The sequence below is a fragment of the Sander vitreus genome, chromosome 6 (assembly GCF_031162955.1).
Source record: "Sander vitreus isolate 19-12246 chromosome 6, sanVit1, whole genome shotgun sequence".
NCBI classification, from domain to species: Eukaryota; Metazoa; Chordata; class Actinopteri; order Perciformes; family Percidae; genus Sander; species Sander vitreus.
In genome coordinates, this window is record NC_135860.1 from 22,948,691 (window position 1) to 22,964,446 (window position 15,756).

At 41.8% G+C, this 15,756-nt stretch overlaps 1 protein-coding gene across 1 annotated transcript; it reads left to right on the top strand.

Annotated features, from left to right (window-relative positions):
* Positions 1 to 1,523: 1,523 nt before the first annotated feature.
* ctnnb1 (catenin (cadherin-associated protein), beta 1) lies at positions 1,524 to 15,378 on the top strand. The gene is made up of 17 exons (XM_078253481.1): positions 1,524 to 1,688; positions 8,057 to 8,107; positions 8,715 to 8,939; positions 9,071 to 9,324; positions 9,419 to 9,657; positions 10,060 to 10,261; positions 10,343 to 10,487; positions 10,667 to 10,770; positions 10,987 to 11,121; positions 11,328 to 11,531; positions 12,051 to 12,209; positions 12,423 to 12,542; positions 12,879 to 13,029; positions 13,269 to 13,390; positions 13,582 to 13,642; positions 14,024 to 14,274; positions 14,603 to 15,378. Exons 2-16 carry the CDS (start codon positions 8,095 to 8,097, stop codon positions 14,236 to 14,238), a joined length of 2,349 nt encoding a protein of 782 aa, XP_078109607.1. The 5' UTR covers positions 1,524 to 1,688; positions 8,057 to 8,094; the 3' UTR covers positions 14,239 to 14,274; positions 14,603 to 15,378.
* The last annotated feature ends 378 nt before the right edge of the window (positions 15,379 to 15,756 follow it).

Below are 15,756 nucleotides of genomic sequence, written 5' to 3' on the forward strand. Positions count from 1 at the left end.
GGTAGACTCATTCTAGGTGATGTGTTACTTACTGTGTGAAACTGGCTGGGTTGACATAATTCCCATATATCCTATCCAGGGACTGCTGCATTCACTGTTTTGAAATTTGGCTTTTGGTAACCTATTCCACTTTCATAGTGTAAATAACGGTTAATGAAATAGCCTGCTAGGCAGAGGAAAGTTGCCATTGTTAGCTGTAAAATGAAGAGACAGAAGGTAGGACATTACCTGCTCTCCACCTTTCATAACACAGAGATTAAGGGACCAGACCTGTAATGCATATTTAAATTTCTTATCCACTAACTTACTTATTGTTGAGCCAAACAGAAATCATCTGAAAAGTATTAGCCACAACTCTGTGACCTCAGAATAAAGGGGAGATCACACTGTTCACTTGAAGGACCTCGGCTATGCCCATAGATCACTAAAAGTTTTAATGACTGAATCTGCTTTTTAATGAGGTCAAGAAAAATGGTTAATCTAACTCCAGATTTATTTTGAAGAAATAATACTTTTAGAGATGCATGCATTGTTTGATCAATTAAGTCTATAATAGTGATGAATCACTACCTTGAAATATTTCCTTAGTATGTGAGATTTGATCGAATTCACAGCAGCTGAGTCTATTTCAGTAATCAACAACTCTCCATGAAGACAATCACTGACTCACAAATTCATCACTTACACAATATGATCCAACCTGCTGAGTGACTCTTCTGGAGGCCTAATCACACAGTTTTGTTAAGGGAGCTCATGGCCAATAAACTGCTTGCTGAATTTACACATGGGTTACAAAACAATTTGAATGGCCAATAGCATGGTAAACAAAACAAGCCCGCTCTTGAGACCACTGATATTTGACATACATCCAGTGTCTATTAATTGACTGCCAGTTTAATAAAACAAATCTATCACCTTGTTGAGTTTTTGTTGTTTGCAATGTTTATTAGTATTTTATTTTCCATAATTTGACCCTTGGCATCACCTAGCTTTTTGAGTAAGTAAATAAATAAATGCATGGTAGCTCAAAGGAAACCAATATATTGTCCCTTGGAAGTGACTTCTCATTACTGTGCTTATGAATGATTGGGTGGTGATTTTAACTTGTTTTTAATTCTGTGTTTTTTTGTTTGTTTGTTCTATCTGGGACAATTGGACAACTGGTAATATGAACGAATGATGCTCTTTGCATTGAAACTCTCACTGTCTCACTATAGGTGTAGGAAATTAACTTGGGAAAGGAAATCGGATTTCCCTTTTGTAGTCTGCCGGAACTTCATTCAATTGTGTATTCATACTCGTGCTGTAGACATTGATTTTGACGTGCTTTACTTTATTACATAAACTTAAACTCACAACAAAGGCATGTAGTTATTATGGTAGGTAAATATACGCGGTAATGCGTAAGAGTTGCATGAATTAAAGATTTATCAAATTTTTGTTTCTATTTTATTCGAGCGCACGGCAGGATATGTAACCACTGGAGGTGTTCTCTGGTCTATATATATACGCCGCCATCTTACATTTTCCAGTCACTGTTACAGCCAAGTCATTATTGACTGACTACGGAGGGAGTGGACGAGGGCTCCCCGTTGACGCTCGCCTTCTCAATTTCCTCGACTTTTTCCATTTCTTAGTGGTTTTTACTCTCCAGGATCCGAGTGGACGGGCTTGCTGTGTTGACAAGGGTATGCTTCATCATTTAAACTATCGGCTCCACTCAGTTTATCCCTCTTCTTACCGGGCTCTCCCTCAATGCCAGCAGGAATGGAGACGGTTGTTGTGTGCGGTCCGGCCGGGATGCTGTTGCCGCTGCTAGCGAGCCAGCCAGCTGCTTTCACAGCAGATATTTGGGATATGTCAGCCACCGCCTAATGGAAACATACATATTTTACAGACGATACTCATTGACGTTATGGTAGCACAGGGCTGGTGTTGAGCTGCATAGACAGTAGTTGGCATTAAGCTCGATGTTTCAGATGGATTTTATTGCCTTCCAATGAAACGTTATTCGGGATTTGGGAGCAACATTAACGTTGAACGCCGATGCTATGCCCTCGCTTGTTTGAATAGTTAACGTTAGAGTACGATAGCTAAGGTTAGTTAGCTAACTTAAACTAACGTTACTATTAGCTCACTGCTGGCCACATTGCACTATTGTGACTCATGTTTGCTCGACTTTAGTTTCGTCTTTTGGTCGGTTGTTTCTGCAGCTGAGCTAACGTTAAGCTGAACAGGCACTTAATGTGGGCTGGAGATACGCGCGTGAAATTCGTTATATGTGTGTGTATATATGTGTATAATTTCACTTGTGAAAACTAAGTTGGTAAACTTAATTAACGTTAGCAAAGTCACGAAAACTGGTGAAGTGTGTTAACGCAAACATTTCGCCAAAAGTTTAGTTGGAACTTCGTAAAACTGAGAACCATTCGAAGCTTTAATGTTACATCGAGCTCATTGCTAACAGAATCGATACAAACTCGTATTCATGGTTTATATTTAAGTTAATTTTAGGTCAAAGGCCCGTGAGAGTGGGTTTTTCACTCGTCCTTTTAAACAAAGACCGACAAATTCCTTCCAGCCGTTGTGCTTTTGGGAGGAAGACGAGGAGGAGCCAGAGTGTGAAATTTGAGTCAGTGGTGTTGGGAAGTCGAGAGCAGCTGTGGGGGTGAGGGGGTGCCGCACACTATTATTTGGATAGTTGGCAAATGTTGATCTGTTATATTAAATGTCACATTGGGTGTTTCCCGCAGCGTCCCTTTGCACAGCCAGATGTGTTTGGCTGCTGGAGAGGGACAGGCGGATCACTAACGTTAGCCTTCTTGAAAAAGTTGGATGCCATTCTGCCGATACTATTTATATATAAAAAAAATTAAAAAACGATATGATGGCTTCGGTTGAAAAAGCTGTATGTGGTTCAGAGGCACAAAACGGCGTAGTGGTGGTGTTTATACACGTCATTGATTATGTTTATTTGGAAAGAACGAGTAAAGATGAAGAGATTAAACGGTGGGTGGAGGATGTTGACATCTCATCCAGCGGCCCCAAAATAGTTTTAGTCTCTGCAACTAACTGGTTTATATAAAATAACACGGTTACTAAACTAATACCATTAGTCTCCGGGGGTATCATACCCCCGAATTACTGCATTGTCTCTTGGTTTGCTTTTACATGGGTTAAATATTTAGTTTGTCTTTGTTCTTTGATTACACAATGGAACAAAAAACTGGCAAACCCGTCATCTCGTCAGCACAAATTTCTTCTAACGGTGCGTTAACATTTGTACAACGGAAGCGTGAGTGTAGGCTACATCCGAGACCTGTAGTGGTAGCCTATGTTTTGAGGTAATCCACTTGCAAGAAGACTGTTACCATGAACCTTCGCAGTGGCGGTGCCATTACCTAATACTGTACTTTTTCTCTTTCTAATGACCCACCTATGTGCCCGCATTCACATGGCAATGTGTATGCAACTTGTAGGTCTGATGCAGATTTTTAAATGTAGGGACTTGTATGACAATAGGGGTGTTTATTTATTTTTTTTATTAAGAAATGTATTTCTGATAAAATCACCTCCAGAAATGACCTGCCTGTCCCTCATGAAGAGGCAAATTAAGGATTATTTACTTTAATGACTATTCAGTTTATTTAGTGGTGATAAATTATTCTAAACAATTTCATTTTTATGCTTTTGTTTTAGCACTACTCAACCTATACCCCCCCCCCTTTTTTTTATTATTATTTTTTTTATATAAATGAATAATTATTAAGCAGAACAAAGGAAAAGTCATCATGTGGAAGTTGCTTGGATGTTTTCTGGAGCTCCTGTTTCTCCATTGGCATTCATCATTTTGCAGTTAAAATGGACCAAATACTGCACGGCCTACAATGAGCAGGCATTGAGCTCATTGTATTGTTGGCAGCCAGCAAGGAGTGCTGCTGACCCTGCACATTACATGGCTAACACTGAAGCCCGTGGCAGCTCCTGTCTCTGCTTGTGCCAATAATATAGCTTGTTTGGGTCATTAACTCATATGGATGTATTGAACTCAGTGTTTGTTTTTTCACTTGAGAGGAAATGGACTGTGCAGAAGTTTAGATGGATTTAGCTCTTTGACGTCCTGTTCTCAATAAAAAAATTTTTTTTCTTTAACCCAAGTACAGTGTATTTCCACTAACTAATTTTGTATATGTTATTTAAATGCCACAGTATGCTAGGAAGAGGCTGTAAAATTGAGTCTCAAATGTCTGCAGGCCAAAAGAGTGAAATGCAATTTTAGAGGAAGTGTGTTTCATAAACTGTATTTAAAAAAAAAAAAAAAAATGGTAATCAGTCCTGCCTTCTTTACACAAGATAAACCTTGAGGCTCACCTGAACTCACTTGGTGGCGGCATGGCTCAAATATTCTGACATAATGGCTTTTTTTATGGAGAGGAAATTGGATTGTAGAGTTTAGATGTGCCTAATCTGCTTTGAATTCCAGCTATGAATAAATGTGATTTTCAAACCTGTGATCGGTTTACTTAGCGATGTAACTGAGGATTTGTTTTGGTGTTACTGCATTTGTAATTTAGATTTGTGGTGTTTAGAAAGGCAAGATTTCCCATAGCTTACAAATTTCTTTCATGCTTGCTTGGCTAGCTTCTGGTGTGCAGAGTTAATTGGTTATACTTGGGCATATTGGACTATGTAGGTGTCGCCATGGACGTGTAATAACCTATTGGTCACATCTTGTATTGTTTTGGGGGGTTGGAATGAAATTATGATAGTTGGGGGTCATCTGGCTTTATGCCTAATTCTGATTTAGTTGCCCTCTGTGCAATGTAGCAGGATCCACATGTGGGAAATCCTGATGGTTCTAAAGTTCCTACACTGTATGTGAGACAAATCAAGTTGCTTGCAGGACATTTTTTTTTATGGTTGATATTTATATATTTTTCAGAAATAGTTATGCTGGTTATGTTCTGTTGCTTCAGGTTTGTCGTTCACATTAATGAACTCTGGCTCTTTATATGAATGGCGTGTTTTTCATTCCTATATTCAGGGCAGTGAAACCGACCGAAGTACACATTCCTGGCCGTCCAGTTCTATGCTGGAACAGTAAGCCGGTCATTTGAGTGTTGACCTGGAACAGTAGTGCTGTGATTACACTACACTTCATAGGGCTTAGGGCATAGGGCATGTGTGTAGTGCAAGAAGATAAACTACCTGTTTGATGGATTTCTCTAAGCATAGCTACATGTGACCTTCTATACCTCATTTCATTCCACATACTGCTTAAGACAGCCATTTGTCTCTGGCAACTGGCGTGTCACGCATTAGTCATCTGGCTTCAATTGTATGGCTTTTAACTGGACCATGCACAACTTCAAAGAAACCTCTCATTCACATTTTTGTGGCTGAGCTGCCAGCCTGATATCAAGGAACTCTTACTGCAATTACTTTTGGAGTTCGGTCAGAGCCTGACTTTAGGGTAAAGTTGCCATTTGTGTCTCCCAATTGGAGACCAGACTTTGCTTGTTTGGCCATCAAAAAAACGATCACTGGCTCAGGTTCTAAAGCCAGATGTCAAGACCCATATTTTCCACCAGTGTGAATGATAAATGGTTCCACTGTGCACTTTGATTGTATGTTTGATTTGTATGCAGACTTGTATGGGACATATGGCTCCCATTAGGGCAGGGCTAGGTTATATGAGGGCAGGCATGCAAAGCTTGGGACGATGGTGTGTGTGTGTGAACAGTGAATTTGAGTTGGTGCGTTTGTGGTTAGAAGCAGCAGTCTTGGAGCCTGACTCAAGATTGTGTTTTAATGACACAGCTGAGCTGGGGTGGTGTGGGTGTGAAAGGAGGCAAGTAATGCAGGGCAGTAGTTTAGTTATCCTTGAGTGTATTTACATATTGGCAGCCATTTACCTCCACAAACTCCTACACATTCACTGGCACTCATGCCAGACTCAATTTTTACCACTACACTGTATGCCTGGCTGATGTGTATTTCTGTATGTCCACTTCTGCTTGTAGGCCATTTAGTTTCATTTGATTCAATCATATTAACCTTTTGGCCAAAAAGGTTTGGCGGGAACAAATAAACGGCACTCTGTATCGTTTCGATATGTGAAGTGGACGGTTTTTGCTGCTCAGAGAGGTTAGTCCCTACAGAAACAATCAAAGTGATCACATCATATTTAGACAGCCTGTTGACAGCTATCAGCTGAGATTGATATTTCTGAAACGGGACCTCCCCAAGCTTCAGGGTTGGGGTTGTAGCATTTCCTGTCGGTATGTAAAATTAAAGTTGGCTCACACTTGAATGTCATTACTCGAACATTATTGACTAATGTTAATGCACTGTCTCTGGCTGACTTGATGATCGCTTTCGTAGAAACTAGAGATGGCCCGATACCATTTTTTTTGCTTACCAATTCCGATACCTGAACTTGCGTATCGGCCGATACAGAGTACTGATCCGATACCAGTGTGTCATATAGTTTGTTTTAACAACCGTATACTACTATCCCTGTATGGATGTGATATGATTTCTATCTTTGTTGTTGGTCTGGCTCAGGTTAAACTCTTTGTGAAACATGAACAAACGCAAACAATGAACGCCCCAGAACTTTCTTTTATTTTGCAGTTTGACAGTCAGTTATAACTGAAAAAGAACATAAACTACTTTTAACGTAGATTTTCTTTAGGGCTTTATTATGTGATATCGGATAGGTTCATAAACTCCAGTACTTCCTGATACCAGTGTTTTAGGCAGTTTCGGAGACGATACTGGTATCGGAACATCTCTAGTAGAAACCTGTATTTCATGCACAGTACAAGTCTTTTCCAAAGTAATAAAAATAAAGTAATTTTATTCTATTGAACATCTAAAATCAGAAATAATGTCCCTACTTTCCCCCTCTCTGAATGATCACACAGAAACTTGGCCATTTCTATTTACATTTCTTTCAGACACCAACATCTAAAGTTGCTGCAGTCTGTACATCTGACCTCACAACAGTAACAGTCGCACACCTGTTGCATCAAGACTTGCCGCAAGAAGTGGCTGCTTAGAATTTGGATTCAACACATTTATTTTAAATGGGGACAGATTAAAAACAACCCTCCAAATAGGCCTTTTCTTGAGAGAGGCACATTTTTGGTTGGTGTTATTAGTAATATTGGTTCATAGCTTGCAGACACAAGGTTGGAGTGGAGTCTGCTAGTCTCAACACTTTTTAGCCTTTAGTACTGCAGTTGCTCTGTCAGGCAAAAACATCATGCTGATGCAATTTATGCTTGTATGTTATAATAGAAATGTACACTTTGTCATTATTGTTATATTCAATTGGGGGGGGTATATTTCCCAGTCAGATTAGTGTTGGAATAACCATAGATGTACTTTTGAAAGGGCTTGACAAAAGGATTTTTCTATGGATATACTGCTCCTATTTCTGTCTCATTTTAGCCTGGATTTTCTTCTGCATTTTCCCATTTCCTGTTTTTGTGTGTTACTGTCATAACATTTATCTTTTAGTATGAATTGGAAATACCTCCGTTTCAATAATCCTCGCTCGCTCTACCTCTCCCCTGCCATTGCCGATGTTTACTTTCCTGCAGCGTGTGGTTTCAGCTTCAAAGCCAGCTCAAGAATGCGTATGCCCTCCTCCTGCCTCTTTTCTTACCCCCCCCCCCCCAATGCTCCACTTCCCCTGTCCTTCCTCAACTAAATAGTTGCTAGCTGCTACACTTAATGGTGGCTTTGTGTGTGTGAGCTGCTGCTGTTTGCATGTCTGGCTTTAGCAGAAGAGGAAATCCAAGAAAGAGAGGAGGCAGGAAAGGAGAGACTGCATTAGAACGTCACTTGTTTGGATGATTTTCTTTTAAAACAACACTGCCATTAATTTCTAACGTCCTGTTTTTGCCATTGCCTTTTAGTTAAAGTTAAATGGCTGATGTTTGTCTGTAAGGAAAGAGGACTGGCAGTGAGCAAGGTAGACGGTAGGAATGATGGAAGGCGAGATGCCACTGAGGCAGTTTGACTGACTGCTTTTCTTCTGTTTCAGATCAGGAAGCTGTGTCGGTCGAGGTTTGAGAAAGAAACATGGCTTCCCAGGGTGAGTTAATAGTTTTCAGACATACACTCAAACATTCACCTTCTTGCTCTCTCCAGGTTTTGTTTTATCCACTCACTCACTCACTCACACACACTGACTAGTACGCAATGTGTTTGCAACTTTGCAGCATTTCAAACCTGCCTCTTCTCCTGGCAGATTAATGTTCTCATTAGAGCAAAGTGAATTAGTTATTGATTTCAATTTGAAATACGGAGCACATTTTATGCTTGAAGAGACCTTTACGGTAAATCAAACATCAAGTATGAAACTTTGGGAAACCAATAGCATGAGAAGCAGGTTATAAATGAATTGTATTGTAGTGGCTCTAAACTAAATGAGTTTGAAATTAATCTGAAACTGGATTAATAATTGTGATTTTACTTCTTGGCAATAATTGTTCAGACATTGTTTTTAGATGCTTTTAAGAGCCACACTGTTGCTTAGAAATGACAAAGCGGACCAAACCGGTTTGTCTGCATTATAATGTCACTTGACAAAAGAATATAATGTGGATTTACAAGTTGCATATGGTGATTAGAAAGGTAGTTAGACTGACTTGTTCAAATTTTTTTTTCTTTTCTTAATGCGGATTTCTAATTCTTTCTAGCTGATCTGATGGAGCTCGACATGGCCATGGAGCCGGACCGTAAGGCAGCAGTGAGTCACTGGCAGCAACAGTCTTACCTGGACTCAGGCATCCATTCAGGGGCCACCACAACTGCTCCCTCCCTTAGTGGGAAGGGCAACCCTGAGGAAGACGATGTCGACAACCAGGTCATGTATGAGTGGGAGCAGGGCTTCAACCAGAACTTCGCCCAGGAACAAGTACAAGGTAGGTCATGGTGTCTACAATTTGTGATCTTTTAAGGAAGAACTGTTTTCTGCACATCGAATTGTGTATGGTTCAAATAGCAGCTTGAATCCCAAGATAAAACAAAGTGACTGTTCTTCTATCTCTTCTAGACATAGATGGTCAGTATGCCATGACGCGTGCCCAGCGGGTGCGTGCAGCGATGTTCCCAGAGACTCTTGAGGAGGGCATGCAGATCCCCTCCACACAGTATGATGCAGCAAACCCCACCAACGTTCAGAGGCTGGCAGAGCCCTCGCAAATGCTCAAACATGCTGTGGTCAATCTGATCAACTATCAAGATGACGCTGAGCTGGCAACCAGAGCCATACCAGAACTCACCAAACTGCTCAATGATGAGGACCAGGTAGTTATCCATGAAAACTGTGGCTCAGTATTGGCTCTGAACTTTGAGTTTTCCCTACAGTCATTCCCTAACACTTGTGCCCGTCTCTTCCCAGGTTGTAGTAAACAAAGCAGCAGTAATGGTCCACCAGCTTTCAAAGAAAGAAGCTTCTCGCCACGCCATTATGCGCTCTCCTCAGATGGTGTCTGCTATTGTCAGGACCATGCAGAACACAAACGATGTGGAGACAGCTCGCTGCACCGCAGGAACACTCCACAACCTGTCCCATCACAGAGAGGGTTTGCTGGCCATTTTCAAGTCTGGAGGAATACCAGCTCTAGTTAAAATGCTTGGGTATGTGAAAGGAGGGTGGACTTGATTTGGAAGTTTTTTTTTTCTTGGGTTTCCATTGTCTTGATGTACTGTAACTCATCAGTACAGGAAGGCAGGAAGCTGTGTGGTGGGATGTTTCCACTGTGGTAAAGGGGGAAAAAAAACATTGCCTTGTTTTGGCCAAAACCAGATTTGTTCCAATCAGTTGTTCAACAACATGGCACAATTTTGTTATTGGTAAATGGCTACGTTTTGACACAGTGGCCCATCAATTGTGATAAGAGAAACATGAAAGATTTTAACTGGCTGTTAACTCATCAAAGACAGAGGATTTGGAGAGGAAGGTCCTTTTGAGAATCTAATTCATTTCTAGTTATTTCCCAATGGGACAGTAATCTAATAAACCTTTTGTTTGTTCTGCAGTTCACCAGTGGACTCCGTCCTGTTCTATGCCATTACCACCCTCCACAACCTCCTTCTGCACCAGGAAGGAGCCAAGATGGCTGTCCGTTTAGCTGGGGGTCTACAGAAAATGGTGGCTCTGCTCAACAAGACCAATGTCAAGTTCTTGGCCATCACCACTGACTGTCTCCAGATACTGGCTTATGGAAACCAAGAAAGCAAGGTGAGTGTGTGTGAGTGTGTGTGTGTGTGTGTGTGTGTGACTTGGTAACACACACTTGTTGTGCTTTCTCTTCTTGTGTAGTTGATAATCTTGGCCAGTGGTGGACCCCAGGCATTGGTCAACATCATGAGGACTTACACTTACGAGAAGCTGTTGTGGACCACAAGCCGTGTTCTCAAAGTTCTGTCAGTCTGCTCCAGTAACAAGCCTGCCATTGTAGAAGCTGGTATGTTTGGCCTCCTAAACATTAAAGTGTGCAGTGTAATATGAGCTTGAATATCATTATTATATTGTAAATGGGTGAGGTTATTTTTTTTTCAGCTTATTTTAAAATGCATTTATAACAGCAAATACTGTAATGCAAACAGCATAATCAAATAAAAGCATCATTGTCCTTCTGTCCAGGAGGCATGCAAGCTCTAGGACTCCACCTGACAGACCCGAGCCAGAGACTGGTCCAGAACTGTCTCTGGACACTCAGGAACTTATCAGATGCTGCCACCAAACAGGTGATGAGAACCGCCCTGTGTACCAACATTAAAATCTATAATTTCTTTTTTTTTTGGGGTCAGTGAGACATCAACTTAATAAACCCCAGAGCCCATCTCCCTCTAATAGTTTGATAGATTTTCTTTTGTTGTTGAAATTCATCATAGCACCAAGCATTCTCCATGCCTTTGATACGGTACCTTTCACGCTAACTTCACATTTGCCTTTCTCTCTAGGAGGGAATGGAGGGTCTCCTAGGAACTCTGGTCCAGCTGCTTGGCAGTGATGACATTAATGTGGTGACCTGTGCTGCTGGCATCCTGTCTAACCTGACCTGTAACAACTACAAGAACAAGATGATGGTCTGCCAGGTGAGCACACACTTTAGTTACTGTTTTCACATACTCTCATCTAAATATTTTGACCACTTTGTGTCCTGTGTGAATTTTATAAGTCAATATTTTTCAAACTTACATTTTTTTTTTTTTCCTCACTTATGTTTATAAATCTTATACACCCAGTAAAAGGGAATCTCTGATGTATCCATTTATCTGTTATGCCATCTGTTCCTCTTTAGGTTGGAGGTATTGAGGCATTAGTTCGCACAGTGCTTCGGGCTGGAGACAGAGAAGACATCACAGAACCAGCTATTTGTGCCCTGCGTCACCTCACATCTCGGCACCAGGACGCAGAGATGGCACAGAATGCTGTCAGACTGCACTACGGCCTGCCCGTGGTCGTCAAATTACTGCATCCGCCATCACACTGGCCACTCATTAAGGTATGCACACATGGACTTGACAGCAGCAGTCCTCCACATAAGCAGCGCTTCATACTGTGGTGTTTCCGGTTAAATCAGTTTACCCTGGACGAGTCCTTGAATCTAAAATGTGCGATCACAATAATATTAAAGTTGAGTTGGCTATTAATCCATGTAGGCAGCGTCGGGTCTCTCAAGACTGAATGTTTTGATGTGCTTTGAGAATGCAACAGGTTACTGCTGGAAATTGCTTAAACCGGTAGCACATCTGAAAATCATCTTGTTTTAGCCCCAGTCCAGCGTAGAAGCTGCAAAACACACCCAAGTGTTTTGGACTGATGGACACAGAAAACAAGCATTTGTACAGTTTTGTTCTCGTCGCTAGATTGAGTCAAAATTAGTCCCAAATTGCAAACCCAATCATTTAAGGGTCTTACAGGAGGATGGTATTCTAAAATTTTGTGAATACAAATTTATACTTTTTTTTTTTTTTTTTTTTTAAACTGGCTTAATTGACATGTAAATATCTTTGTCTGATAGGCTACAGTTGGTCTGATCCGTAACCTGGCTCTGTGCCCTGCAAACCACGCTCCTCTGAGGGAGCAGGGAGCCATCCCCAGACTGGTTCAGCTGCTGGTCAGAGCACACCAAGACACACAGAGACGCACCAGCATGGGAGGCACACAGCAGCAGTTTGTGGTGAGAGCACGCACACACCTTCACAACAAACACTAGCATGGCATAAGTTATGGGACATGCAGCTCAGTGGTGCCAAGCCATCTTTTCACCTAGCAGAACTCACCATCTCACACACAAATGTAAACCTAGAACTGATGCCAGATTTGGTACTTTTTTCCTAATCCTAATGGTGTCCCTACAGTTATAACCTGACTATAAGTGTTTGTTCATCAGGAGGGAGTTCGTATGGAGGAGATTGTGGAGGGCTGCACAGGAGCACTTCACATCCTTGCCAGAGATGTCCACAACAGAATAGTCATCAGAGGACTCAACACCATTCCACTCTTTGTACAGGTAAAAGTTAGTTAGGCTCTGTTCTTGCGCTTGTGTCATCATGTTGCAATCATTTAAACTTTGAGTAGTGTGGTTAAATGCTTTTAGGCATCATTTTAGATTGATTAGGGACCATAGATATTAAAAATGTCAGTCATTTTTAGTCACATTAGTTTTTTTATGAACAACTCCCTGCCATGGTTGTTCCAGGATGCTCAGAAGTTGCGTTTATTTAACCACCTGGTGTGTGTCCTTACACTCCATGAATCTCTGCGTGTTGCATCCTTTCAGATCATGTGTGAGTACTGTGAAGGCTGAGATTTCTTTCTCTACATTTGTGTGTGTGTGTGTGTGCAGCTGTTGTATTCTCCCATTGAGAACATCCAGCGTGTAGCAGCAGGTGTCCTGTGTGAGCTGGCCCAGGATAAGGAGGCTGCAGAGGCCATCGAGGCTGAGGGAGCAACCGCCCCACTCACAGAGCTGTTGCACAGCCGCAACGAAGGAGTCGGTATGTTCACAAAAACTCATTTACAAGGGCTACTCCTTAGCCATGAAATGTTCAGAAGCAGTCTTAGAAATGTTTGTAGTCTTCCATGGACTTTATTGATGTAGACAAGTGAAGCAACATTTGTTGTAACTGTATTCATGTCATTACCTGGCCTCTTGATTTGTCTCTTCTGTGATAGCTGTGGCATTGCTTTTTGGAGTAAGTTGCTTTTTGACTGTCAACCCTCCATCTTCTCTCAGCCACATACGCTGCAGCAGTTTTGTTCCGTATGTCAGAGGACAAACCCCAAGACTACAAGAAACGCCTCTCTGTAGAACTCACCAGCTCGCTCTTCAGGACAGAACCAATGGCCTGGAACGAGGTATGAAGCACTCAAAATCAGCGGTTTTCAAATTGCCCAGCAGTACATTTGTACACAACACCCAGATGCTGGTGCACCAAAGTTTACTTCAAAATGTAAATGAATGTCTGCATAACTGGTGTAATAACTCATTGTGGTCTTATTGAAACTGCTGCCACCCTGCTCATCCTTGTCTGTGTGTTGCTCTGCAGACTGGAGACCTGGGTTTGGACATTGGAGCTCAGGGAGAGCCTCTGGGCTACAGACAGGAAGGTAAGTCACCTCACCTTATTTTAATTTGCTCAGCTCTCCATTCCTCCTGCACTAACCGCTTTAATTGGCTCTGGGCCAGCCAAATGAAAACAAAACCTTGAAGGTGGTAGCTGTATTGGAGATCACACTGGCCACTGCAGATGGATTTCTGTTGGTGGAACCAAAGTAAACTAAGCCACAAGTTTAGCGTCAGTTCAAAGTCTTTCACAGCTGTAGTTTGAACTGAGTCCACCCATTAGTTTTGTCTGCTGGAGGATGGACAGTGTGTAGTGTTGTGTTTGAATGATCATACTACTGTGTGAAAAGCTTGGTTTGTTAACATGCTTCTAACAGCTGCTCTGCTTCCCCTGCCTCTCGTCCATCCACTACTTCCTCCCCCAGACCCAAGCTACCGTTCCTTCCATTCGGGGGGTTACGGAGGGGACTCAATGGGTATGGAGCCCATGATGGACCATGATTTGGGTGGGGTCCACCACCCTGTCCAGGACTACCCCCCTGTAGAGGGGCTGCCTGACCTGGGACATGCCCAGGAACTGATAGAGGGCCTGCCCCCTGGCGACTCCAACCAACTGGCCTGGTTTGATACCGACCTGTAAATACCAAGACCAACATTACACTACACTTTCTACTAGGTAAGAATACATGTTCACAGTAGCATTGTGTTGGCCAAAATAAGTGAGGCATTTTTGGGGCAAGATGTAAAAGTAGAAACACAGTAGGGAGGTTTTCAGTCTTCTGTTACGGCTGAGGGGGAGAGGAGAGTGGATTCACTCACTGAGGCTGCTGCATGTTTAGACTGTTTCCTAATTGCAAAGCTGTGGTGTGTGTGTGATGTTACTTGGCGTTTGATCTGTGTGTGTGGTCTTTACCAACAACAGTGCCCTGTCTCCTTCTCACCTCTTGTTTTTCCCCTCATTCCGACTTTCTTTTTTTTTTTCACCCTCTATCCTCCCTTTGCAGCTGTATCATATGATCTGGATGAACCTGCATCGTGATTCGCCCATATGGAGGAGGCGGGGTTTCAGAAAGTGCCTGAAGAAGACTCAACAACAGCAAGCAGAGTTTCCTGTCTATGGGAACTCCATTGGGACAAACTAGATTTAAGTGCGGTTCTGGTCTCAGCCTGACGGAGGGCTGACTTCAAATCCTGACATGACACAGATTTTGATCTCAGTTGATTTTTGAAAAACCCTTTTTATGTACTTTTTCATTTTTACTCATTTGATTGTTTTACTTTTTTTATTCTTTTTTTCCCCCTCAAGTCTGTAATGGTACAAACTGATTCTAGCTTGCTTTTTTCCCCCATTATGATATTCATCTCTTGTTTTTGCAGTCCCTTGTATTTTAAGTCTCTGGTAGTGTTGAGTTTTTTAGTGGTAATGCTTCATCCAAGTAAAGACTCTGATCACATTTTAAATGGTGTCCAAACACTAAATTTAATCAGTTGAATTGTATTCTGATGATAAAGTGTAACATTGTGTAGCTTTTGTATAAAAAAAAACATGAATTGGAAATCATGGTCCAAATATCAAGCTATTTTCTTGCTTTAAGGTGGACACTGATGTGTCTCTGCTGTTCCAAAGGGGGTGTAGCTGACCTAGCTGGATGGGTGTGGCTGTGGAAGAACAGGGGTGGAGGAGGGCTTTAATTGGTCTGTTACTAATGGGTGGGTAGTGGGAGGAGCTGGTTGCTGTAGCCTGCTGTGTTCTGAAACAATAAAATGGACTGTCATTTCACCTGGATGGCTCCATGTCTCATTTCATCAAAACTTTTAAACGAGGCCAAGAGTTACACAGCAAGTGGTAAAAAATGTTAGTCTAAGCTTTCACTGTATCCCAAAGCCTTCTAAATAAGACTATATGACATGGTAGAAATAAAATTACGATTACTGGGTCGTCTGGTTGCCGGACCAAGTAAACCACAAACAAGGTCAAGGCAGGTGTGTTAAACTAGACCAATTCTCTAAGAATGCAGAATTAGGACAGCAGTGGTTGTGCTTAACAGTTATCAGACAGCAAAGGTAACTGATGACAGAGCACACATGTGACCTTCAGTTTAACACCTCAAATGATGGCTAGGTAGCAAGGTGAGAAACTAACTGTGAAAACAAATGT

Coding starts and splice junctions, on each gene's coding strand:
- ctnnb1 (XM_078253481.1), top strand. Junction 9,658..10,059: donor GCTCTAGTTAAAATGCTTGG/GTATGTGAAAGG, acceptor TTTGTTCTGCAG/TTCACCAGTGGACTCCGTCC. Junction 11,532..12,050: donor CACACTGGCCACTCATTAAG/GTATGCACACAT, acceptor TTTGTCTGATAG/GCTACAGTTGGTCTGATCCG.